Source organism: Jatropha curcas, chromosome 9 (genome assembly GCF_041381405.1).
Source record: "Jatropha curcas cultivar XTBG-Jc1 chromosome 9, XTBG_Jcur_1.0, whole genome shotgun sequence".
Classification (NCBI taxonomy): Eukaryota; Viridiplantae; Streptophyta; class Magnoliopsida; order Malpighiales; family Euphorbiaceae; genus Jatropha; species Jatropha curcas.
The window spans coordinates 6,581,522-6,607,736 of record NC_143159.1 but is presented as its reverse complement, the minus strand read 5'-3'; the positions used below and the strand labels follow the sequence as shown (position 1 = coordinate 6,607,736).

General features: G+C 29.0%; 3 protein-coding genes across 4 annotated transcripts; 1 reads left to right on the top strand and 2 right to left on the bottom strand.

Annotated features, from left to right (window-relative positions):
* The first annotated feature begins 10,832 nt into the window (after window positions 1-10,832).
* Window positions 10,833-19,058, top strand: FBP7 (F-box protein 7). 2 transcript variants are annotated; one of them, XM_020681225.1, is made up of 11 exons: window positions 10,833-11,041; window positions 11,421-11,507; window positions 11,622-11,746; window positions 12,215-12,331; window positions 12,418-12,514; window positions 14,426-14,499; window positions 16,300-16,353; window positions 16,437-16,538; window positions 16,735-16,793; window positions 18,313-18,508; window positions 18,668-19,058. In XM_020681225.1, the coding sequence occupies exons 1-11, from the start codon at window positions 11,032-11,034 to the stop codon at window positions 18,725-18,727; spliced, it is 981 nt and encodes a 326-aa protein (XP_020536884.1). In that variant the 5' UTR covers window positions 10,833-11,031; the 3' UTR covers window positions 18,728-19,058. The 2 variants fall into 2 exon arrangements, with proteins under 2 accessions (XP_020536884.1, XP_012078257.1); XM_012222867.4 differs by having other exon boundaries at window positions 10,834-11,041; window positions 11,634-11,746.
* Window positions 19,059-19,632: 574 nt separating this feature from the next.
* Window positions 19,633-20,498, bottom strand: LOC105638949 (Acyl-CoA N-acyltransferases (NAT) superfamily protein). The gene is made up of 2 exons (XM_012222866.4): window positions 20,018-20,498; window positions 19,633-19,887 (listed from the first exon to the last, which is right to left on the bottom strand). The coding sequence occupies exons 1-2, from the start codon at window positions 20,273-20,275 to the stop codon at window positions 19,816-19,818; spliced, it is 330 nt and encodes a 109-aa protein (XP_012078256.1). The 5' UTR covers window positions 20,276-20,498; the 3' UTR covers window positions 19,633-19,815.
* Window positions 20,499-23,393: 2,895 nt separating this feature from the next.
* On the bottom strand, window positions 23,394-25,352 carry LOC105643400 (V-type proton ATPase 16 kDa proteolipid subunit). The gene is made up of 3 exons (XM_089725772.1): window positions 25,134-25,352; window positions 24,698-24,983; window positions 23,394-23,751 (listed from the first exon to the last, which is right to left on the bottom strand). Exons 1-3 carry the CDS (start codon window positions 25,210-25,212, stop codon window positions 23,619-23,621), a joined length of 498 nt encoding a protein of 165 aa, XP_089581898.1. The 5' UTR covers window positions 25,213-25,352; the 3' UTR covers window positions 23,394-23,618.
* Between the last annotated feature and the right edge of the window lie 863 nt (window positions 25,353-26,215).

Genomic DNA, 26,215 nt, shown 5'->3' with positions numbered 1-26,215 from the left:
TAATAAATCCAACTATCTAAGCCAATAGGAGACACCTGCTCCATATGTGTGTGTACTTTATTTGTAAAAGGTAATAGAGTGATAGGCTGGATCAGGTATTGGTTGGCTTTAGTGTCCTTATTAGGGACACGGTGGTTACATTTAACTGTTTTCAAAGTCACCAACCGCACCATTATGCACGTGAGACATTTTTATGTCCAATAGTTTTTTTTTTTTCTAATACTAATAGTTCTTTTATTTTCGAATTCATTATTATTATTATTATTATTATTAATTACACACGTGAGTTTTTTAAATTTTTTTAAGAAAAAGCTATTAATATATAAGAATTTGTTGTTTTTAATGCAAAATGTTTGAGGAAAAAGCTTTGATACCTCAGTTTTAAAGAATTTTCAATACGGCTAAAATTTCTATTATAAAATAATTGAGGCTTCATTTATTGTTGAAAAATAATTTAAATAAAAAATAATTTTAAAGCTACTTTTCTCATTTTTTTGCAAATTATGTTTTTTATCAAATAAATCACAAATTTGCATTTGTTTTACACATATCTATATTATTTATATTTTCATTATTTTCTTATAGTTTATTTCCATTTCATTTAGAGTATTTATTTTACTTTGATTTGTTTTGCAATTGCTTCGATTTTATTTAGACAAGTATGCAATTTATAAAAATTTATGAGATAAATTATTATTTCTGCTTTTTGGAGTCTAATAATACACTTTGTTCTTACGTTGGATCTAGTGGTTTAAATATTTTATATCCGTTATCAATAACTAGTTTATGAAAAACAAGATATGAATAAAATAGTCAAATAATTTATCTAGCCAATCTCTTTAAATGTCTATCAATTATTTTAAATTTACATTTCAGTTTTTAATTAAGATTTCTTATTACATCGATCAATTTTGTTATGCAATTTTAGTGATCGGGTGCCACAACTTAATAAGTGGGGTCAAATACGTTTAAATCGAAAAAAAAAAAAAGAAAATACTTATCATATTTCTATCCAGTTGACCCCAATAAAACTATTAATTTTATTGTATGGGGATGATTTTGAAATTTTGTCTTAAGTTTCATTAAGTAAAATATATAATTTGAAAACTTTATAATTTTATCTAATTTTTAAAATATTATAAACATATCAAGTGACTCAATATACTTTATAAATATTAATTCGTTTCTTTAAATAGTGTATATCTAATTTTTCAAAATTTTTAGTAGTTTAAAAATTATTTTGTGGTACGTAATTAGTTATAATTCATTAAGTTTTTTAATTTTTGTTTAGAATTAAAAAGTGTAAACTATTAATATTAATAGAACTACTGATTTACTACTACCATTATTATTATTTATGTAATTTCGTTTTTTCATGGATATATATATTTTTTTTATATTGCACTTGCTAAACTATATAAGTGATTTTATTTTTTGTCTATTTAAATTAGGTCTTATTTTAAGTCAAGTTTAGAAGGAAAAGAAATTCTTATACACGATTATAAATTAGTGAACAAATGACTCCACGTAAAAAATTTATAGCTTTACCACTCATTATGACAAATTTATTCTATATCTAGTATTCAAGAGAAGACTGTCCTTCATGTATTATTTGTATTACTTTGAAATAATTGATAAAATTGTAATAAATTATATTGAATATATATATATATATATATATATATATGTGTGTGTGTGTGTGTATTCAGAAATATCAGTTAAGAGAAATATTTTCTTGATAAAAAAAAGAAAATTGAGTATTTTGGAAGAAAATGACTTTTCCGAAAAAAAATTTCTAGACATTAATAAATTTATTGTAATTTTATAAATATAAGTTAATTAATTTATATTTTTCAAGACTTTTTTCATATTTAACAATAAATATTATAATATTTATTTTCGGAAACATTTCAATTTTGGAAAATAGTTTCAATACATTATTATTGTGATTCCAAATCTAAGAAAGGAAGAGAACACACATGCCACATGGTGTGCCCCTCTGCGGTTCATTTGATTCTATCCAAAAATGTTGTCCTTTGCTTCATCTCTCAACATTTATAAATATATTTATTATATTTCACCTTCAATTATTTTCACTCTTTTTTTTTTCTAAAGAAGGAAAGAACGAAAAAGATTTTTGTTTCAAAGAAAAAAAAAAACCGTTTTAAGATGTTTTTGGTTTCTTTGTTCTATCAAATATCTATCATAGGCTCCTCTGCCAAACTCTGAAAAATTTTTAAAATTTTCCTTATATAATAATATAAAAAATTAAATGACATAAATTACAAAAGAACACAACCAATAAATTATAATTTAATGATATTAGAATTATTTTTAAAATTAATATTGAGTTCATGAAATGCATAGAAAAATATTATGTGAAAATAAAAAAAATATCAGTAAAAATAATAAATAGGATAGTATTTTATTTTAAAATATAAGTTTAAAAGTTTGAGACATGGCAGCAACAATGTTATACATTTTTAATTATGGCTAATAAATAATCTTCTTAATTTGCTATTGTAATTTTTCTAATAGATACTGATGAGTATTTTCACCTTTGGTCACTTTTTTTTTTTTTTACTTCTCCATTTATTCTTATTTTATTATTTTATTATAATTTTAATTTAATTTTATTATTTTTCTTTGACAGTTCAAAATACTAACATAAATTGTTCATTTTTTTTATTAGAAATTTTAAATCTTCAAGTGTAAATAATATTTTTATACCGATAAAACCTGGTAGCACAGTTTGTACCTCCGTTAACATTTGACATTTTGTTCATCACACATAACAATTCAATGTTGATTGATGCATAAACAATTTAGCAAAAGAGAATGCAATCCTTTTCTACTCAAATTTTAAAATTCAATTTCATGTGATGAGCCTAGCCAATTGGAAAGTGATGGATTTCCTACTTAGCAACAACTCGCATGAGGTCTTCACTAATTAGATTTAACAACAATGTCAGCTGAATTTGAACACCAATTATATATAATAAAATATAAGATGTCAAAATTATAAAAAACGTTAAATTGAAGATTTTTTTTATTGTGTTCGTTAATATAGCGTTTGAACTAGTTTTTAGAGGTTAAGATAGTATGTTATGAAAAGTTAACTCATGTAACGTTTAATTTTTATCATTTCATGAGGAGTTACTCAAATAGTTAACAGCTAAAAACGCTACTAAACACAGTTACCAAAACAACTAATGTTATCGAACAGGCTCATAGTGTATATATATAAATAGACTACTAAAATAGCTAATTTTGCGGAATAGACTCATAATATATATATGAAGAAAGATTCCTATTAACAGATTATCCAAAGTGACATCCATTGATGAGAAAGACATGTTAACCCAAATTAAAACCCACAATGGGTAGAATAAAAAAACTCACAATCTAAGTGAATTGGATAAGCAATATCATGAATCAAGTGATGACATAGGATTAGCTGCATAATTTTAATTAAAGGACTTAAGCACTAACAGAAAAATAATTATGGTTATCAATCAATGAGTTATGAGTCACGCTAAGTGATGAAGAGGGTGCCTACTAATGTAATTTGTTTTTATTTAAAATAAGAATAATAATCATGTTTAAAACAAAACAAAACAAAACAAAACGACGGGCCACCGGCCATAGTGTGCTCCAATCGACTTTACAAATCTAAATACAAATCATTAATAATTAATTTTTCAAGTGTTCCATCAAAGCTCTGAAAGACAACAATTTCACGAGTCAGCCAACCCAAGTGGGAGGGAGGCAGCCAAGTTATTTATCCTTATATTTTTCCAAAAAAATTTTATGGCATATTAAAAATTTTATATAAAAATTTACTATGCCTTTAAAATTACGAATTTTTTTATTACGAATTTTTTTATGTACTTGTGTAAGAGATTGATTCGATTTATAATTAATATGACTTTTCCAATAATACTTTTCAAATTTTTTAACTATCAAATTAGTAATTAATCAATTTATTTTTATAAGTTGAAGTATTTTGTAGGTGTAATTTTATAAATTGAAATGTTTGATGGGTCAAGACAAAAATTAAGAGTGTTACGAGATTTTTCATATAAAGTACATGGATGAATTTATATATTTGACTGAAGAAAACATTAATTTTATTTTATGTGAGATAATTAATATTAATAATTTTACTAATTCTTCAAGTAATTAATATTTTCTCAATTTTTTAAAAATGACAAATGAAGTGGAAAAAAAAAAAGAAATTTAAGTGACATTTCAATGGAACACGATAACAATAATAAAAAGGATTTTGCAGAGGTGACACTATAATTAATTAATTGTGGCAATTCTAAGTCATTTTTCATCTTTTTTTTTTTTTTTTTTTTGACTATTAAATGTGGAGGAGGACAAAAGGGTTAGAAAAGGATAAATTACATCGACCAACTATTTTATTTTAAAAATATATAAATCAATATGAAATTACTTGTAAACTATTAGTCAAGAGGTTCTATCCCTTCCCCACTTTTAATATTCAAATGTTACTATTACTTAGTCTATTTAAATTTTAATACCGTCATACAACAACCGACAAATATGATATTTGATTTTATTTTGGTTAGATTTTCTAAATCTAAATATAGAGTTTATATTTTATATTGGTAAGATTCAAATCATGAATACTATTTTCAGATACTCTTGCTTCAATTATTGATTAAGCTGCGAATTTGACTTCTTCTATTTGATGACAATGAAATGGAAATTTTTCCTCCATTAGAGATAAGAACGAGAAGAAAAGTGTGGGTGTAATTCAAACATATTGGCAGGGACGAAAGTGCAACTTGCCATGTCTTATATTAAAAAAATAGTAGGGACCTACGTGAATAGGAAATGATGAGATGGCAGTAGAGACCTAATTGTTTTCATTCATAGAAAGGGACCCATAATTGTTGAGAATTGAAAGCCCAAGGCCCACTAGAAGTCTTTCAGATGTATTAGTTGCATCAGCAATCAGCAATAGGGTCTCTATCGTGTCTCTCTTTCAAAAACTATTCAAGTATTCATCAATGCTACATAAACCTTAATATATTTTGCTTGCAAGTTGTCGCAAGAATTATTTGAAAGGTACTATGTTTAATTATTTTATGAGCTTGCTTCCAAGTGACAAGAACCTCCGGTTAGGCAACACCGTCCCTTTGGTGAATCAATGGTCTAAGATTTTTAAATGAATTTGAACGAGTCTTAAATTTTATACGTAATAAAAAAAATAAACAATTTCGTGAATCTAAAATTTATAATTAGAGATTTTGTATTATTTACAAAAAAAGTTATCCTTGAAAATGTTAATGTAATCACAATTATTGAACCGCTTAACTTGTATATTTTTCTATTAAATATTTTAATTTTAAATTTAGATTAATTAAATACTTATTAAATGATTAAAAATATGAAAGTTATTATTCTAAAGTTATAATAATCACACATCAAATTAATATTTTGCATGTAAAAATTAAAAATATGAAAAAAAATATATATTATTGCTAGATGCTCGTATATTAGAAATATAAAATTCATAGTTTTATAAATATAATAGGTACTTTGTAAAATTTAAAGTACCATAAAATATTTTTTATAAAATATAAGGATGAATTCATATATTTGGCATGCACATGTGTCAATGAATCAACTTCTATTGATAAGATTCTTGAAATGAAATTTCCACACATATCATTATTATTACCATGTGATGTTGATTAAAAATATTAATGACCCACTAAGAGATGTGATTCCCTAATTAAAATTTCTAATCTTTCCGTTAGTCAGAATTAAATTCAAGAATCAAGAAGCGCTATGAAGAAAAACGAACTCACCACTTGATGACCCTTGCTATTCATTAGATTCCACGTGTGGAAAAAGGCCAAAATATTAAAAAATAAAAATAAAAGGTGAATATTATTTGATACAATTGTAAAAAATAAAATAAAATAAAATATCTCCATTGTCTGCCATATCTAATCAAATCATTAAAAAAAAAATGAGGATTATTGAATTTTTGAATCATATACTCGCTTCAAATGTATTATTTGAATCTAATTATAAATTACGGATCCAACTTAAGGATGACAATTTTATCCATCCATATAATCCAATCTGATCCAATTTTGAATAATCAAATTCAAAGGAGTTTAAATAATATCTCACTATTTGTATGGGACATGAGTTCAAAGATTTTACTATCAACCATCACATATTTAATTAATATTTAAAAAATAATTATTTTTAAAAAATAATTATGAATACACAATTTTCTAAATATAATTAGTATCTGTTAGTAAAAATAATTATATTTAGAACGTTAAAAAAATTATCATATTTACTTATTCTTTATTTTAAAACTGAAAAAATAAAAGAATCTTTTTAATATTAAACAGATTATGATATTAAAAAGTAGTAGTAATTGAATGGTAGAGATGTTTAGATGCTTAACTTATAATTGGATTCATATATAATACATCTTAAGCATGTGTCCGTCCAATCTATTGCTAATTTTAACCTGAACTCATTTTGAACTCGTTAAAAATTCACTTTTAATTCCTAAACTTGTCTCAAACCAATTAAATCACTTGTTTAATATTTGAACCTATTTAAATATCTATTAAAAAATGTATTTTTTAATTTTAAAAATAAACAAATAAAAATGATAAAATTCTATGTTTACTTAATAAAAAGAACAATATCTATGTTAAATATAATTACAAAGGTATATTTATTTTTTGTGAAAAAAATATTTTTAATGTTTTAAAATATAAATTAAATAGATAATGAATAGGTAAGTATTCAAATTCTTGAACCCAAACTCAAACCAAATAGTAAAAATACTATTTGAATAAATTTATTAACTACTTGAACTCGTCCTATTATGACCAAATAGGATTGATTACCCAAATAAACTCGAACTGTTGTAACCCATACTGGCTAATCATTCCGTCCCACAAATATAAATTTTCTTCTTTTTTTTTTAATTATCTCGAATTATAGGCTACTTTCTCTTTTATAATGTAATTAACTTCTTAATTTTCTAATTTATTCCTATTTAATATGTTATTATCAATAAGTTTTCTGTTCAAAATGTTTATTATTGTAAGTGATGTCTAATTTAATGTAGAACATTAATTGTTCTACAATAGTGACATATTTTTTACACTAATTTTATTTATACATATATTTTATTGAGACATTTATTGTAGGTAAAAGTAACTATTTTATTAATTAATTTTTTTAATGTGTAAAAATATAAATAATTTTATCTTTTGTGTGGGAGGGAGGGATGATGGTATTGTTAAAACGCCCACATCCATTTTCCAAAATAGTTGTAAATTTCTCTCTTTAGTGTCCCACATGTATCCAAATTGTGTCTCTCTTTGACTCTTTGGTATTTTCCAACTGTCATAGGCCCAAAAACTAGACTGACATTGATAGTAGTTAACCGTACTGTCGTATACGTATAAAATTCAATTGACGTAGACAATTAATCTCAACAGGAGTATTTTTTTTTTATTTCTTATTAGCTCGTTAATATATCAATATTAATTAAAAAATTAAAAATCAATCAATCAATCAATAAATAATACTGCTCAAAATATAAAAAAAAAACACCGGCAGTAAAAAATAAGGAGGCTTATCTAACTCGAATGTATATGCTTACAAAAATAATAATACCATAATTAGCATAAATAAAAATTTAAGGCCCTGTTTGGTTCAAGGATTCCAAACAGCTAACGGCAATTGCTGATAGCGGATAGTTATTATTGGTAGCGGATGAATAATGAATATTTGGTAAATGTGTAATTAATTGTTGCTATTAATATGTAAAATGACCAATAAAAATATTTTTCAAATAAATTAAAATTTACATATAAAATATTTCTAATCTATTTCTAATGAATTAAAAAATAAAAAAATTAATTAAACTATGTATATTAATTAATAAAATCTATGCGCCTATAGATCAAACTATGTATCTTAATATTAATAAACATATTTCCTCTCAAAAAATTAAACATATTAATAAAAACTATCAATTATCTAATAAAAACACAATACAACACAGTTAATATATGTCGATCAATAAAATATATTAACTTTAGAAGAAAAAAAATATGAGAGATATATTGCGTTATGAGCGATATGATATTTTAGTCTATTTATATAAAATACAAATAATAATTTGCAAGAAGCTCCTACATCCACCTGATGGAATCACCAATGGATTGAAAGTTTTGTCAACCATCCGTTCCTCATTAGAATCATTACCAAATACTTTTGATCCGGTTATTAGGCCCCCAATCAACTACCCACTGCATGAAAAAAGTTGAATCCAAGGCCCCGTCTGTTTACAATAAGCTATACAATTAGAAATAAAGATTCTCTTTACATAGCAGTAATTTAATAGTTATCTCGCAAAGTAAAAGTCAGTTCCAGTGTGATTTTCTTTTTCCAAAACATAAAGACATGTAGAGCATTTTAAAGAATAATAAATAATTTATTTTTAATTTTACCTCTATTTATATTAGATAAAACAATTATTTTTCATGGGTCACCCTTCATTTTGAGATAAATGATAATTTGAGTAAATTATTTTTAATTTTATTATAATTTTAGAGAACTAATTATTTTTTTAATCTCAGTATAAAAACCTTAAATAATTTTATATTTTGAGATAACGGAAATACACATTATCAAAAGAATCCAAATTAAAAATTTATACAATTGGGGACCTTTTATACAATTGAGAATAACTTTTTTTTTTTTTTTTAAATTATACTCAATAAAACTTTTATAAACTCCAATTGAAGACCTTATATTTTTTGGAATCTTTAAAGATCGGCTTTGAATTAATGCTTGAACTACCTTCATTATCATAATATGAATGTTGTCTTGTCTGGCAGTTAAAAAGTAAAAACAGACCATTAACAGATGTTAACCTCTAACCACCACCACCACAAACAACCTGCTTTTTATCCATAAAAACTGCTACTAATTGTTCAGGAAAAACAGTCCACTACGTATTGGTTTGTCAATATTGCAATATTTGACTTTTTGTTACTATTTTTTTAGGACATTTTTTAATTAATGCTACTATATTTATATTTAAAAATATAAATAACTTATTTTTTTAATATTATAATTAACAGTTAATCTTTAAATTATCTATTATGCATTTGTTAAATTTTATCTTATCTTCTATAATCTTCATTAATTCGTTACTTTTCTCAAATCACTTTTCCTTTCAATCTATGTGTTACTAATAAGTGTTATTTTTTATATTTTTTCCTTTTAAATTTTAAAAAGTCATCAATGTTAGTCACTCTCATTAATTAGAATTTATATTTATTATTTTATATTATTAATATGATTTTTATTATTTCAATATAATAATTGCTCGTGTATTGTTTAAGACGAGTGTAATAGGAAAATTATGGCAATAAAAATGTCCACTCATCATAATAACTTTCAATTCTTAATTTTTATGAAAAAAGAAAGTGGACTATCTATTGGAGATGGAGGGAGTATATTTATTTATATATATATATATATATATTTTTTTTTTTGATTTTTAAGTAAAAACAAATCATGTGCGAGAAAATTATTTTATTTAATTTAAGTATATATGGTCTTTGTTGCTTAGGCTAAGGTGCTATATATTTCTAAATAATTGGAAAAAAAAAGGGAAAAATAGGTTGCTAATGAGATATGAATCTAAAGCACTTTAGGTAATAAAAAATTTTATAGTAGCAATTAGATATAAAAATTTTTGATAATCTAATAAAAAACATGAAAATGAGTAACTTTTCTCACTCGAAAACACCAATGTCGGGCCAAGATCCAATTAAAGAAACATCAGTCCAGTTGTGACTTGTAATGGATCTAAGCTTTAATATAAGCCCATTAATAAGTCATTAGCTATTGGAAGTAGGCTTCTAAATTACTTTCAATTTGAAGCAGTGTGAAGTATTTTTCTTGGAAGTTGGAAATTAATTTTATTTATGGATTGCTCTTGTGCAGTTGAACGACCGGAAATTCGCAAATAGGTTGGGGAAGAATGTCGTTTGTTTAAATGAAATGACCTGTTTGATGGTAACGACTTTATCGTTTTGGTAAAAGACAAACTTTGTAAATCAAACGACAGACTGTCATTGAAAAACCATGGCAGAGAGGAATGCTGTATTTAAGTCATGTCTGGTTTATCCCATATTTTGTATAATCTTTTTTGGCCATCAATCTAAAGTGCACAAATCAACAAATTCACAAATTTCTTAACATTTTCCATTTCCATTTGAAGGACCGGAGCTTTCTTTACCGATTTTGAAATTGAGTAATTTTATATTTACGTCATTCATAAAATCATTTTCATAGTAATAATTTTAAATTTTAAACTATAACATCGTGGATAAAAATTACTTACGATTATTTGTATATAAAAGATTTCCATCTAAATATATTATCAGTCGAATCAAATATCATAGTATTTATAACTATCTATTTACTAGTTTTATTAGGTTATAAGAAACCAAACACTTTTTCGTTAACTTGATTCCTAAAAAACAAATATTTAATTTGGAAAGAAAAAACCAAAAATCAAAACAGTAGTACAGTCAGTAACAATACTGAACAAAAGATGATATTAGCTGTTGGACAAACGCCCTCTAAATCCCGCATTAAGTAATGAAAATTAGAATGTTTCTGTTCCATTGAATTGTCCCTATTTTGTGGTCACTATTCAAAACGTCAAACATTAATGTCGTTTTGTATCTTATTTCCAGAGTCGGTCTATCCATATAGATCATTGATCGGAGGGCAATTCTAACAGGGTAACAATAGTCGGTATTTTCTCTTTTAATAGACGCGATTGTATGCTAACACTCCTTCTCCTTCCATTTTCTTTTTCCTTCTTCGTTCTCAATTTTCACTTCCCGAGTTTTCCGAGAAAATCGAGAAGGAAAGACAGAAACTTATCTTTGTGCCAAACAGGAAAAATTATATCTGTCTGTAATCCACATGACTTCAGGTAATCTAATTCTCATTATTGTTTAATATTTGCTATTTCAATTTCATAATTTACCCTCGTAATCTTTTCGTTTTATATATATATTTTTTTGAGAAATTTTCGTTTTATATAATTGAAAGCTCTGAAAGAGACTTACATTAACTGAGATATATGGAAGCTAAATCAAATTTTGATCATAGTGTAACTGATGCAAGTTTCCCGAATTAGATGCTTGTAGGTGTGGATTTTGGTAATTATCACCATCTATCTGATAATGAGAAATTTAAAACACATTTTCTAGCTATCCAAACACAGCCATGAAAGTCTATTTTTCTGTTATCCTGATCAAATAAGTTCATATTTTTTTTTCTTTTTAATTATTCTTTACAATGATTTATAGATTTGGCATTTCAAGTTCCTGCCGAGCTCGAGACAGCTTTGCAATTGAAGACTGTCCAGTACTTAGTTACGCGAAGACCCTGGCTTGGTAATGCCCAATGTCACTGCTTCATTTCGTTTTTCTCTTTCTTTTTTAATTTTCGTTTTAATTATTATCGTTTGGCCATGTTTGTGTATTTTTATGTTTTCTTATGGTTTCAAGGTTTCGTTTCAGATCTTTATGGGATTAACGTTCGACCAGTTGCACCATATGAGAGTGCAGTTAGAAGACAAAATTATGATCCTGCACTGATACATCGAAGCTTGCCTGATGAGCTGCTACTGGAGGTAGTTCATGCCAATGTATTATTATTATTATTATTTTTTTGTTTTGAATTTGATTTTCTATTTTCAATGAGCTGTTGTTATACAGAGACGACACAAGCTATGCAAAATTTACTCAACCATTACTATATTAAATAAGTTGGACAGTCGATATGAAGGTTGTCTTGACTTGAAGACTAAGTTGGGTATCTTAAGAAATAGAAAAGAGCATTCAACTTTTGACTTTGTTGATTAGAGCGTTGCAATATAGTGAGGCAACTTGTGAATGTTGATAGATTGGAGTCATCTGTTTATGGATCATTGTAAAAAAAGGGGAAATGGGTCCCATGAATAATGTGTGGAATTTGCATCAGTTGAAACAGAAGTTCTATGTTAAAACAACGAGCTCTTTCTAAAAGAAGGGCATTTTACTTGTATTGTAGATGACGAGAAACTCTAGCTGAGAGCCATAATATATATATTCTTATGCAGATTTTTTTACGAATGAATCCATATGATTTAGGAAGGGCTGCTTGTGTTTGTCGAAAATGGAGATACACTGTTCGTAACCCTGTATTCTGGCGTAGTGCTTGCTTAAAGGCTTGGCAGGTAAGTCTCAATATTGGTAGCATCCAATTAATCTTTTTCTCATTTCATTGAATCCAATTTTGAATATGGACTTATCTTTTATGCAGCTATCTGGAGTGGTAGAAAACTATAAGGTTTTGCAATCAAAATATGAGAGTTCATGGAGGAAAATGTGGCTTTTAAGACCAAGGGTCCGTACTGATGGTATGTTTTAATTTTAGTTTAACAGCAATCTTGTTCCTTTTTTTTTTTTAAGTGAAATTTAGAAGTTCACTATTTCATCTTGATTTACTGAATTTTTTTATGGTTCCTTAACTGATTCTCTCTTCCTATGTATATTGGACTTAGTTTGCCACCTAAAGTCTTTCAGAGTGGCTTTATTTTGGTTTATTTAGTTTCCATACAGGATGTGGCATTTGTCTGTCTCTTCACTTTAGAGTCTATTTGGTTGGAAGGATAAGTAGAAAGAAGGAAGAGGTTTCGTTGGAAGGAATTAAATGAAAGAAACAAGTAAAAAAATAAAAAATAAATAATAATCTTCATGCTTCATGAGCTCATGAACCACCATCAAGATTGGGAGCAAGTGCTATTCTTCACCTTAATTTCCAATTTGCCCCTTGATTTTGTATGTGAATTTGTGATTTCTCTTTCTTTGATCTCCCATCTTCCTTAAGCAAACAAACTAAAGGAAAAGTTGTGATCCTTTATTTCATACTTCTTTCTTTCTTTCAATCCCTTTCTCTGCTAACCAAACAAATTGTTAATTTGTCATTCCCCCCTCTCTACCTTGCTCACTGTGTTTGATAGGATTGTTGAGAAAAGCCCAAGGCCCTACAAGGTTTATTCTAGAAGAAACAAAGAACAAAGAGGGCAGCAAAGGAATTAGCAACTCTGCTGGACACATCAGCAGATTCTGTTAGGGGGTAATCAATATATAGCTAGTGATTGGAATGAGAGGCTATCAAAAAAATCACAGAGTTTGTTATTTTTGGCAGGGGGTCTCGCTCTGTATCGGGCTGGTCCTAGGGGTTGCTTGCAACCTTTTTACTTTATTTTCCCTTTCTGTTATTATCTTTCTTGTTCCTCAATCAAGACCTGCTTGTAAATCTGAAATCTCATTTAATGGAAGTTCCAATCTCTAATTTCATCTAACCTCAGTTTCTTCTTCTATCTTCTCTTTAATTTATCTCTGCTGTGTTCTTAACTCTAACAATGTGGGTCTACATTTTTCAAAGTTGGGTGCCAATTTTTTTTCTCCTCTCTGGTAAAGTACCAATTAGTTCAAGCTTCTATAATAAAACACCAGTCAGTTCATGAGTTTATCTTTCAAATTTTTCTTCAGAAAAGTTAAAATACAATTCTTATACTTCTTTTTGTTATTCTCTATACTACTAGAGCTATATCTTCCTTCTCTCCTCTTTCTTTTCCCCTTCAAAGTCTCAAGAATATATTTTCTCTTGCATTTGATGATGTTGTTTCACTTATCAAGACATTGTAACACTCATATCTAGATATTTAGGCATGTCCAATTTCTATCTATCATTCTTCTTAACGATACTTTCTGAAACAAATATTTTGTCTTTCCAAAACAGATATTTTATCTTTGTTATCTTTGAAGGCCAAGATTCTTAAATATTGCCGTCTCAAAATTGAAGAATATGGTCTTTTACTATAATAAAAGAATGTTGAGAAACTCAAGTTGTCAAAATTAATTTGAATGGAAAGTAATTTCTGTATTCTTATAGTAATAAGGGATGGAAGTTGAAGTGAGGCATATCTTATATTTTTGTTTTTATTTTCATCATATTTATGTTGTTAACTATTGGTGGTGAAAGGATTAATATTTAATAAGTTCTGTGCTTTGTTTCTCTTTTATGTATAAGTAGCAGAGACCACTTCAGGCTATAATTGTTGAAATTTTTGGCGAAAATAATAAAAAATGAAGATAGAAGTTTGGCTTTGGCATGAACAAAACTGACTTCTTTGCATTTTTGTCAATGAAAATTGATTGTATCCATGCCTTCTCCTTTCATTTTTCAATTTTGATCGTCTTATCTTTATATTTGGATCTACAAAAAGTAACTTCAAAATGTATTACTATTTCTCATGTGTCAGGTCTCTATGTGAGTAGGAACACCTATATTCGTACTGGTGTGAGAGAGTGGACGGTCACCAATCCTGTTCATTTGGTATGCTTATGTCCTGTTTACACAATACTTTTTTGGATAATTTGCAATTCATGCAATTATGGTTCTTGCATAAGGTCTTGAGTTATAAAATTAGGCTAGAACAACATAATGCAAGAAAAATGTACTTCAGCAGGAAGGAAAGGCCAATATCTTCTTCAATTTTCATCAGTTTTCAAGGAAACTGTAGTTTTATGAGTATGAAAGCTTGTGTAATTTTTGTAATTTGAGGAGTTTATCAAATTTACAACTTGTAATGTGAAATTGTAAGTAGATTGCGACATGTCATGCTCTGTGCTCTTAGTGAACTTTTTGTGACCATGCATTTCTTTGGCAGATCATAACTCACGTATTGAAAATCTCTCAAGGAAAAAAAGCTATTTTCGGTGGGTGGAATTATAGTTTTTCAAGATAATCATATGTTAGAGAAGTGAACATTGATGAACAAATAAATATAACAGCAGAATTAATTCAGGAGATTAACAAGCAAGATCTGGAGAGGATAACTTTGCATTAATTGCAAATCTGGATTTACAAAGATAATGAAAGCGCTGTGAATAAAAGAACAATGGAGGGACAGAAATAAAAGGACAAAATGGTTGATGAATCAACCCCCAGGCACAGCCTGTGCAGAGAATAATCTGCCCAGCCAGAAAAGGTCTCCAAAAAGATGCCTCTCTCTCCAAAACTGACTCAATATATACAGCAAAAGCATAACTGATTTCATGATGTGTCCCCTCTTCCTTGATTTCCACTCCTGCTCTTCTTGCCTCTTCTAGAATAAACCAAGTAAAGCAGTGGGCCTATAGTCGTATTCCTATCATCAGCTGGTTGAAATACCTAAGTTAGTCTACTTGTAATGATACCCAGTGATGGAAAACTTACCCTGTCCCTAAGGAAAATTTGTGCCTTGCCTTAAAACCTGATAGGGTGATCTCTGCCCCGCCAATGGCAGTGGGGTAGAGATGGTTTGAATCTGCCCTGCCTCACCTCATCTGAATTTTTTTTATTGCGCCTTGATTTTTCCCTGACTTTGAAAAAATTTGTTCACATTGTAATTTTGTGTCATATAATGTGGAATACAATACTATTTATATTCAAAATATTATTTCTATCCGTATTTATAATTTAATACGTATATGTATACAACATTTAATGATAACAACAGCTGGTGGACGTAGCTTTTAGTAAATGTGAATATGATGCTTGATGCTGATGGGTTCAATGTGGTTATTATTGTTCAGCTGCTTTACTGAGTTGAGACAGTCAACTTTACATCAAAATTATCTAGAGCCAGATAGCACTTTATCCTAATCCATCATGAGTTACAGGACTTCCTTTGCAGTATGGCTATTATTTTTCCACGCCTGTAACTGGGTTTAAATGTTTATAAGAGAAGTAAAATTAAAATGAGCATTGTTAGTTGTAATATTTTCTTCTGAATGCAGATTAATGCACTCTTCTAACTTCCTTTGTGCTCATAAGCTCATTGCATTGTACATTTATGGGTCAGCCATTTGCATGGAATATTGAATTTACTGTTCAAACTTCTTTATGCATGTACGATGATTGTATTCTTCTTTTGCTGTCAGGCATCAGAATGAGATGTGGAGAGTACACTGAATAGTGAGATTGAATATTCAAGAAAATATGGATGTATGGATATTTTCCTGATTGATGCATCTGTGTTGAGCCTATAATTGGATTGGAAAAATTTTAGAAGTGGAAAAGAAAACATGCCTACTCACTTGGTTCAAGTAGCTTTTGTCATTGTTATCCTGATTTCTCTCCCTCCTACTGCAGGTTTGCTATTATCGTTACATGAGATTTTTACCTTCAGGAAGGTTTCTTTATAAGGTAACAGTCTCTCAATTTTCAGTTGAACATAGATATTTTCATCTCTCTCTAACCATTTTAATCTGTTATTTTGTGATGTATAGAATTCTTCTCATACAGTGAAGGAGGTTGCTAAATGCATGAATCTCCGTGCAACTAAATCTGATGATGTTTTTATTGGTCGATTCACTTTGACTGATGACAAGGTAGAGTTCTATACTGGATTGCTATAATTTGGTTCTTTGTTCTACAAATTCTTTATGTTCTTTTCTGCATTTAGTGTTTCTATAAGTTTTGAGAGTTTAATTTGATCCAAAATGCAAAATTTCTTTCTCATTTTATTTCCTTCACTTTTATTCAATGTTCATTTTGAAGGTCTTTATTCTTAGACATTTATTATAGGTTGAAGCTTTTTTCCGGTACCCTGGCTTGCTCCCTACTCTATGGAAAATACGTTTAAGGTATTTAATGTTCTTGCCTGAACAATTGCCATTCAGTTTTCTGCATTGGCTTTGTGCATTGGTGATAAAGCGAAGTTGTATGCATGCCATTGTTAGGCTGACAGAAGATAGGCTGTAACTGAGTTTGATTTAGAAGTAAAAGTTGTTCTATAACATGCGAGGAAATGCGCGTGCTATTTGACAAAGATAGATGTCGTCCTTGTTTTTTAAATATTCTTGCAGAGTTTGTTCATGTGATCTGTCCCCCAACGCAATGGTAAAATCATTATTGTTTGGCACAGTTATTATGTCTCATGTCTGCTGTTGCTGTCTACCTTTTAAAGTTTTTTTTTTCTAGTCTAGTGCTACTCATTATACAACGGTGGGATTTTGTTTCTTTTTTTTTTTTCCCTTTTCCATTGTCTGATTGTTCACCCTAAATGTCAATTATTGCATGAATGATAGTTTTGTTTATCACCCATCTGAGTTCTTTGAGATACATTTTCTGGTTGTTTGGTAAATATAATTCCCTTGGGGTGTTTATCTTACTCGATCTTTATTGAGCCTAACCATTACAATTAGTTGTATTTGGAAACTTTAATGCTTGATGCTGTTTTTTTTTCCCCTAGTTTGGGATTTAAGATTTAGTTATTCTTGTTGATTAGCTTGAGGTACAAATTTGGTGCCGACTGCTTATGAAGTAAAATTTTAGAGACCCTTGTACATTGTATGTTTGAGATCTCTTGCAATGTTTCCATGGAATATTTTGATAGAGAAGATAATTAAAATTCTAATTAAAGCACGTGTTCATGAAAATATTATATATACATAATATATTTGTGTTGCTCTAGTTGATGTTAAATTGGCAATGGTACAATCACTGCAATAATTAGGTTTTATAATTAGTTTGAGTTTACTTTTTGATAAAATGTTTCCCGGCACTAATTGTTAGGTTAAACTGGATTCGTTGATTAATTTTGTTTACTTGTAAGTAAATAAGTCAACTTTGTTATGGTTATTAATCACTTATGGAGGGAAGGCATATACATTATTGACATATTGTTCGGTATAAATGAAGTCGAAATGTGGAATTTATTTATAAATGAATTCTATATAGAATTCATTTGTAAATGAAATTTTCATGTTTGGAATAAATTCAAAAATTGAGAATTCATTTTCTTTTATTCCTAAAATACCCTTGGCATAATAATGTTAGAAGGCTAAGAGGATGAAGAGTTTTTTCATAAAGCTTTTGGTTGTTTAAATTTGTAGAATTTATTTGGAAATTCTACCTTTTTTGGTTTGGATTTTTATAAATGAATTCCACAAAATTGTGTGAATGCATTTATTCCATACAAGGAGTGGATTACCCTCGAGTACTTGGAAATGAACCCGTGTATGTTAATGACTTTGCCAAGGCTGTAAACATGAATTTCTCCTATCATTCTCTGTCAAGGGCTTCTTTCTCTTTTTTTTTTTTTCCCTCCCATTTTGTTTGTATCTCCTTCCTGTTGATAGTTTTGCTGATCATCTGCTGTAGGTTGAGAGGAACAGTTGCTGGGGCTAATAATCGAATGGATGTACTCTCACTTGTTACAAGTAGAGTGGACGGTGATGGGGTCAGTGGACCTAAAGAAGACATTGATGAAGTCATCGAGGACTGGCAAGAGGATGAGATTTCGCGCACTTCACACAGGAGGGGTCTTGCGCCTTTTGTATTTGTTCCATTTGAGGAGGTAATTAATGTATTTTTGTTCTTTGGTGACATGTCTTCACTGAACCATTCTTCTCCACTCCACATTCCGACCTTTTCATTCAACATGATTTCTCGACTATTAGAGACTAAATTGTGGGAAACAATTGGCTTCTTTTTTATTTTTATTTTTTTGGGATAGGTGGGAACATCAGTTCTGAACCTGCCTGTGGAGAAGATGGATTTTTATGTACCTGGATAGAACCTGGATCTTCTTTTGATTAATTGAGCTCCAGCTAATGTTGAAACATCAAAATGGTAACCTTGCAGCTCTCAAGATGATTACTTCAGTACATAACCAAAGCTTGTTTTGTCGAGTTGTATATATGTATGTATTTATACCTGAATACTTGTATGATACCATATGGTTCATTACATTTTTATTTTTGGCTTTCAGTGTTTGTGCCTCCAAATCTATGTGTCAGATAATGTTGTGTACTTACTGTTAGGCTTTGCCTGTGGATTTTGTCGTAATCAAGGGTTCACTGTGCAGCACCTAATAATCAGAATTGTCTCATTCGTTACCATGTTAATGTCCTGATTGTGTTTGATTTTTGGCTGAATCCATAAATTTACTCTTGAACTTTGTAATTTTAACTTTGTGGTACTCTGAATTTCACGGATGGCCTATAAAGCCTATTATGTATTTGAACTTATAAATTCTGATAATACTACACGTTTTTTGATACAAATATTAATAATTTTTAGGCTTTTGGCTTTTATGTGCAAAATATTAATTTGATATTTAGTTAACATGATTTTTAGAAAAATAATTTTTCATAAATTTTAGCTTTTTAATGTGTATTTAATTGATTTAATTTTAAAAATCGAAATGTTTAATAAAATAAATTTAAAAAGTAAAGCGTTTAATATATATAATTTTATAAATTGAAGTATTTTATGGATAGTTAAGGTGACACAAGTTAATAAAGTTCAACAGTACATATTAAGCCTCTGATTTTTTGTTTTGAACATTTGGTACTTCTAGTCATCTATTTATGCATGCGTTGGACAGAGTTATATAGCTCTAATTCATTTATAATGAATATTTTTATAACAAGGAAAAACAAAAATAAAAACAGACTAATGCAGCACACACGCCGCGAATTTGATCAGAGTGAAAAGGCATACGAGAAGCACTGCATAAAGATGGATAAACAAAATACAGGAAGCAAGCAGAGATTATTTTTCTGCTGATAAATAGGTGAACATCCAGGAAATTATCACAAACTACTGATTTATTATTACAAATTACAAGCAACCCGTCCTCGTATGGCAGAAGCTGGTTACTTATATATTGGATTTGGGTTCTTCTGAGTAAACAACAGATTTCCAAGACGGATTCCGCGGAAGAAAGGTGTCCTGCCAAGCGAAGGGGAATAATTCAAATAAACGAAACCCTAAGGTCAGTTCATATCAGATTTAACAATTCTTCACAAAGAAAATCGAAGTACGATAAATAGACAAAAGCCAGAAAGGGAAATGGACTCACAGAAACGTAGGAGCAGGAAGGGATGATAGAGATGGAGTTGGACTTGGCATGAGTAAGAGCTGCAAGACAAAGGTGAGAAGCCATGCCTAAGCCTCTCTTTGAACTCGGGACATATGTGTGGACTAAATCCATCACTTTCCCATCGTTTCTAAGCACATACTCGATGTATGCCTCTTTGTCTTCCGTTTCAAATCTAGTTTCCTTCTCATTCCACACAATCTTCGGAGCTCCTTCCGCAGCGGCTGCCGTTGTTGCCATATTTCTTTCTACTCCTTTATCTGTAACTGTTTCTTTTTTGCGTGATAAACCGATTGTGATAAATTGATAACGGGACAGGGAGCGTTGTTCTCTATTTATAGGAAAAGGAAATTATTGGTCAACTGTGTTGAGTAGACTTTCGATTTGGGCACATGCGGTCATATAAGATAGTGGGTGTGACTTGTTAAAGATTCAAGTGGAAGAATTGAGTTTTATTTCTGATTGTGAAGATCAAATGGGTGAATTTGAAACTTTGATTAAGCTAAATCTCCCATGTTCTTTCTTGAGTGGACAGGGTATGATTTGATTTCTGGAGTATTTTTGCAATTCTAGTCAAGGCTTGTATTAATACTTTGTTGAGAATGAGATCCACCATATATGCCTCAACACAAGGACATAGAAGATTAGAAGTATCTTCTTCATTTCTTAAGCAAACTCGACCAAATACAAAATTCAATCTTTAAATTTTTACAAAAGAATTTATGGCTTCTCAATTTTGAAAGTATGTTATTCATTTCTTTAGTTTTCTATGTTTTTTTCTTCAACTTTATTTTTTAATTTTGTTTTGTTAACTTATGATTTCTTGGAGCTTATTCAGTATGAAACTATTATAAAAAATAAAATTTAGAAATCACAAGATCAAAAGATGGCCACAAAATCATTTTTCAAGTTAAGGATACCAAAAGTTATATATATATATATATATAATTCGTAGGTTCAATTATATAAAAAAAGTTTCCTGAATTAAACTTTTAACTAAAGATAAACTAATGTATTCAATCACAATAACTAAAATTTAAATAACATAAGCTAAATAATGGTTTTTTAACATCAAAATTAATAAGATTACTCCGTTTCAATAAAATATGGTTTCGTATTTTTTCTTTATTCGCATTAATATTTTATTGCCTTTTTATCATATAAATAGATTATTTTTAATTTTGCATTATCCATTCAACAAAAATTATGGTTTGTGTTAGGATCTCACAGATATTGATTTTATAGCTTCCTATCCATTTTTACTGGCACTTTCATCTTAATTAGTTTTCTTTTGGGGTAATTTATTATTTAGTCCCTCAGGTTTTACATAATTAACCAACTAATCCCAAGTTTTGCGCAAATATCTAACTAGTCCCTCAGGTTTAACTCCGTCTAATTAAAAGGTCCTTCCGTCTGAAAAGTTGATTTTTTCCGTTAATTGAAGACTAAAAGACTAAAATACCCTCCCTGGCTGACGTGGACCAGTATGAAGCGATAAGAGAAAATTATTATTTAGTCATTCAAGTTTTACATAATTATCTAACTAATCCCAAGTTTTGCGAAAATATCTAACTAGTCCCTCAAGTTTAATTCCGTCTAATTAAAAGGTCCTTTCGTTCGAAAGTTGGTTTTTTTCCATAAAACCGCAAATATAACAAGTATTTTAGACCAAATTAGACAAATATTTTAGAACAAACTATTTTCTCAAATCTGAAAAGTATTATGGAACAAAGACAGTATTAAAAAAAGGATAAAAAAATTAATTTGATGTTCTAATTAAATATTATTAAATTTAAGTGAATCATGAAAGTAAATACCTCTTAAAAAAAGTAAATACCTCATTTTTCTTTTTACCCCAAATTATCATCATAGTTTCTTTTTTAGAAAAAAAAATAATAAACATAATTTTCTATTTTATTCATATTTAATATGCAAATTTTATCAAGAAACATTACTATTATCATTGATAAAATCTAAAAAAAAAAAAAAAACAAAGTATTCCATCTATTCATAAATACTTTTAATGTTTTTATGGTAATTAAGTAAGTAAATTTATTCTTATAAATTATAACAAAATATTAATTAATTTTATTAAGTAACCTTAAGTAAGAGAGGAGATGTTATATGATTTTGAAAAATTATAAAAATAATTATTAAATTTAATATAAATAAGGATAAAATTAAAAAAAAAATTAATTACTCATTAATATTAAAAAAAAAGATATTTGCGGAGAAAACACGGGCTCTAAAACAATAGTTATTTATAGATAAAAAAGTAATTATTATTGCCACCTATATTATTATAATTTCATAACTTTGAATATGAATATTAATATTTAATGCAAGGTTATCTGTGCAAACGATAAACTAGGTATATCATTATGACATGGAAGGAATAAAAGGGAAACAAACTAGGTATATCATTATCGCTTCATACTGGTCCACGTCAGCTAGGGAGGAGTATTTTAATCTTTTCGGATGGAAGGACCTTTTAATTAGACGGAGTTAAACCTGAGGGACAAATATTTACGCAAAACTTGAGATTAGTTGGATAATTATGTAAAACCTGAGGGACTAAATAATAATTTTCCCTTATCGCTTCATACTGGTCCACGTCAGCCAGAGAGGGTATTTTAGTCTTTTAGTCTTCAATTAACGGAAAAAAATCAACTTTTCGGATGGAAGGACCTTTTAATTAGACGGAGTTAAACCTGAGGGACTAATTAGATATTTGCGTAAAACTTGGGATTAGTTGATTAATTATGTAAAACCTGAGGGACTAAATAATAAATTACCCTTTCTTTTGCTTTGATTAAGCCTTCTATAGTTATTCTTTCTTCTGTCAACATTGATCATCACTTATAGAACCGCAGCAGAAATTTTATTCACATTATTTCTAGCTAATGGCAACAAAGTATTAGTGAAATAAGGTAAAAAAAAGAAACTAAATTAACTATTTGATTTAAAAAGTCATATATATATATATATATATATATATATATATATATATATATATATATATATATATATACACACTCAAACTTAAATATCCATCCAACCAAACTCCAACCTAAAATTTTCAAGCTCAAGTCGAGCTAAAGTCTATCAATTTGAACTTTGAGCATGGTAAGTTTGAATTTAGCTAAGCTCATTTGCACCCGTCCCACACTTCTCACAGTTCACAATTCATGCTTGTTGACGGTCCCAAAATACTTTTCACACAAACATCTCATCGAAAGGAATCAGACCACGCGAGGAGCTGACTCGAAATTCCAAACTATGAAGGAAAATACTGGAATTAATAACAAAAGAAGAAAATCACATGTTCCGTTAACAAAACTGTTCGAAAAGCTATTAGTGATTGAATCATCTGAATCACATATTATATTTTAATTGAGAGGAGAAGGAAACTCATCATCATAATTCATAAATAATACAGTTCCAAAATACCAGGATCCTACATATACAAGCAAATGAAATAAAACAATCTAAATCAGAATCCAAGCAACTTCGGCTCATACGATACAAATCAAATGCTTGGTCTCCAGAATAATGGATATTAAGAATCACGCACTGACCCTTTTCACTCTGCACGAGACTGGCCTGCTCGGGATGAGAGAATGATTCCCACAATAAGACCGTACAAAGCAAGTGCTTCAGCAAAGATGAGGATAAGAATCATTCCCACAAAAAGTTTTGGTTGCTGTGCATTAGCCCTGAAATATGTTCGAACAAGAAAAATTTTATCACTGAAATACGTTGACATAGATTAACATCATATAAACATATTATATGCATAATTGATAATTGAACAGGTGGGGTATTGTAGCCTAGAAGAACAAGCAAGTTGACCGAGGGGATCTCAATCCCAGAAAAGAATCTGTCAGTCTGCATTCAGTAGCTAGAAACACAGGACATGATTTTTCTCAGCCAAGGAAACATGCAAAGGCTTAGAACATTTCAAGGTTAGTATTTGAACTCCTACCAGTATGATTTTATATCCAATGTGGCTATATCCCATAAAATCCAAAGCCGTCCATTCCTATTGCTAACGTAATATCAGTATCTTTCATTTAAGGCACTGTTTAATATGCTGTAATGTAACATGATGAAATGTAACCAAAAATGTTTTTTTTTTGTTCAAACATTACACTAAAGATGCATTTGATTGCATTACATTATACATTCCATTATGGGATACTTAACATGGCTTAGCTGTTATCAGATAGATACACAAAAGCACAACTGAGGTTCGATTCTAAGACCAATAACTCACCATATAAACATGAATTCTCTAGAAAAAGAAAAATTAAAAGCAAACAAGCTAGGTTAAATCAACCAAAGCATCGACGGGTTAACAGATGGAAATGGAACCTCTACTAAAGCAACGGAAACTTATCACTGTATATTTGTACTAGACATCACTCTAAACTAGGCAATGATAGAATTATCAACTAGCATCAAATGCACATACAATCAAATTTAAGAAATCAATTTCAAGAGGTTAATCTTTTGGTGATCCACGAGTAGGCATATTCTTAAAATAGAATCAATAATCTTAATTCTTATATTACACTCAATTAAACTAGAAACAAATGAATCAATCAATAAATTTCCATAAACAAAATTCAACAAGGCAACAAGGAAAAGTTGAAAGATTACCGAACACCAGCATCACCAACAATCCCAATTGCCATTCCAGCAGACAACCCAGCAAGGCCACAAGCAAGACCAGAGGACAAGTGAGCATACCCATCAAAAAGATAATAAGATTTTGCTTTTGGATTAATACCGGTACTAATAATAACAGCTATAATTAACCCATAAATTCCCAAAACTCCAGCCATGACTACTGGAACTATAGACTTCATCACAAGCTCAGGTCGCATCACTCCCATGGAAGCCACACCCACCCCGCTCTTTGCTGTCCCATAAGCTGCACCCATGCCTGTAACCCCAAATATCAATATATCCATTAATTATCATCAGATATCGCAATTAGGCTGATCTTGTTAATTCAAAATTTTTTTTGAGAAAAATTCAAGAAAAAGGCAAAATATAACAAAAAATGAAAAGCGGAAGTGGAGAGATTGTGTACAAGAGAAGACGAGAGCAGCCGCGGCTCCGAGGAAGCCGAAGAAGGGAGCAGTCTCATCGCCGCTGAAAACCGAAGACATTGTTCTGATTGGGTGTTTGGTAACGTGGATAAGAAAATAAGAGTTAATGCTTAACTCCGATTGAAGTAGAGCTATGTTCGTATCAGGTTTTTGAGAGAAAATGTCAAGCTGAAGATCCGATCAGGTGAAGCGAGGAAGGAGGATTGTATGAATCACGTGATTGATTATGGATTGATCTTTTTCAGTTTTCACGCCACTTGACCCCATGATGGGCCCATCTACAGCCCAGTCGGTCCAGCATTTTTGCTGGGCTCCAATTTTTTCTTGGAGAATTTTTTTTAGGTTCAATCCAGTTGGAAAATTTCTTATTTTATACAAAAAGTTTTACACAATTGATGATTTTAATTAAAAAAATTTATTTTCAATAATTATTAATCTAAATAATAGTTTGATTTTTCTATTCAAATAAACGATTCAGAAAATTTTTCATACAGTCTTGTCATGTTATATGTTGTGTTTTCCGTACTTTTTCATGTATAAATATGAATAAATAAATAAAAAAAAACTTTAAAAATGCATTAAGAAACAAATCTAAAGGTAATTAACTTTAAAAAAAAAAAAAGAAAAGGTCATTAACTAATTCATCCTTGAGCTATAGTCAAAAGTGTTATCAAACTATTGATTCATTCTTGAGATTTAATCCAATTAAAATATTTAGTTCTTTTATGTATATCTATTTATATCTATATATAATTAATTAACTTAGGCGAGCTACACAATAGAGATGACTTTTTCAAAATTAATGAAAACATTCACGATAAAAAAGACTCAAACTGGAAACCTTTCATTTCTCACATAAATGAGAAAACCAATTAAACCACACCTGATTAATTTAACGAGAGTATTTTTGATAATTCTAATGTTATCCCACTCATTTTCAATTTTACATATATTATAGATTATAGACTATAAATAGATTATATTATATAAGGTATACACTAAATATGGTAATGCCATATCTTTAAGAATTTTAATTTTATTGGTTAAAATACAGGTAATTTAA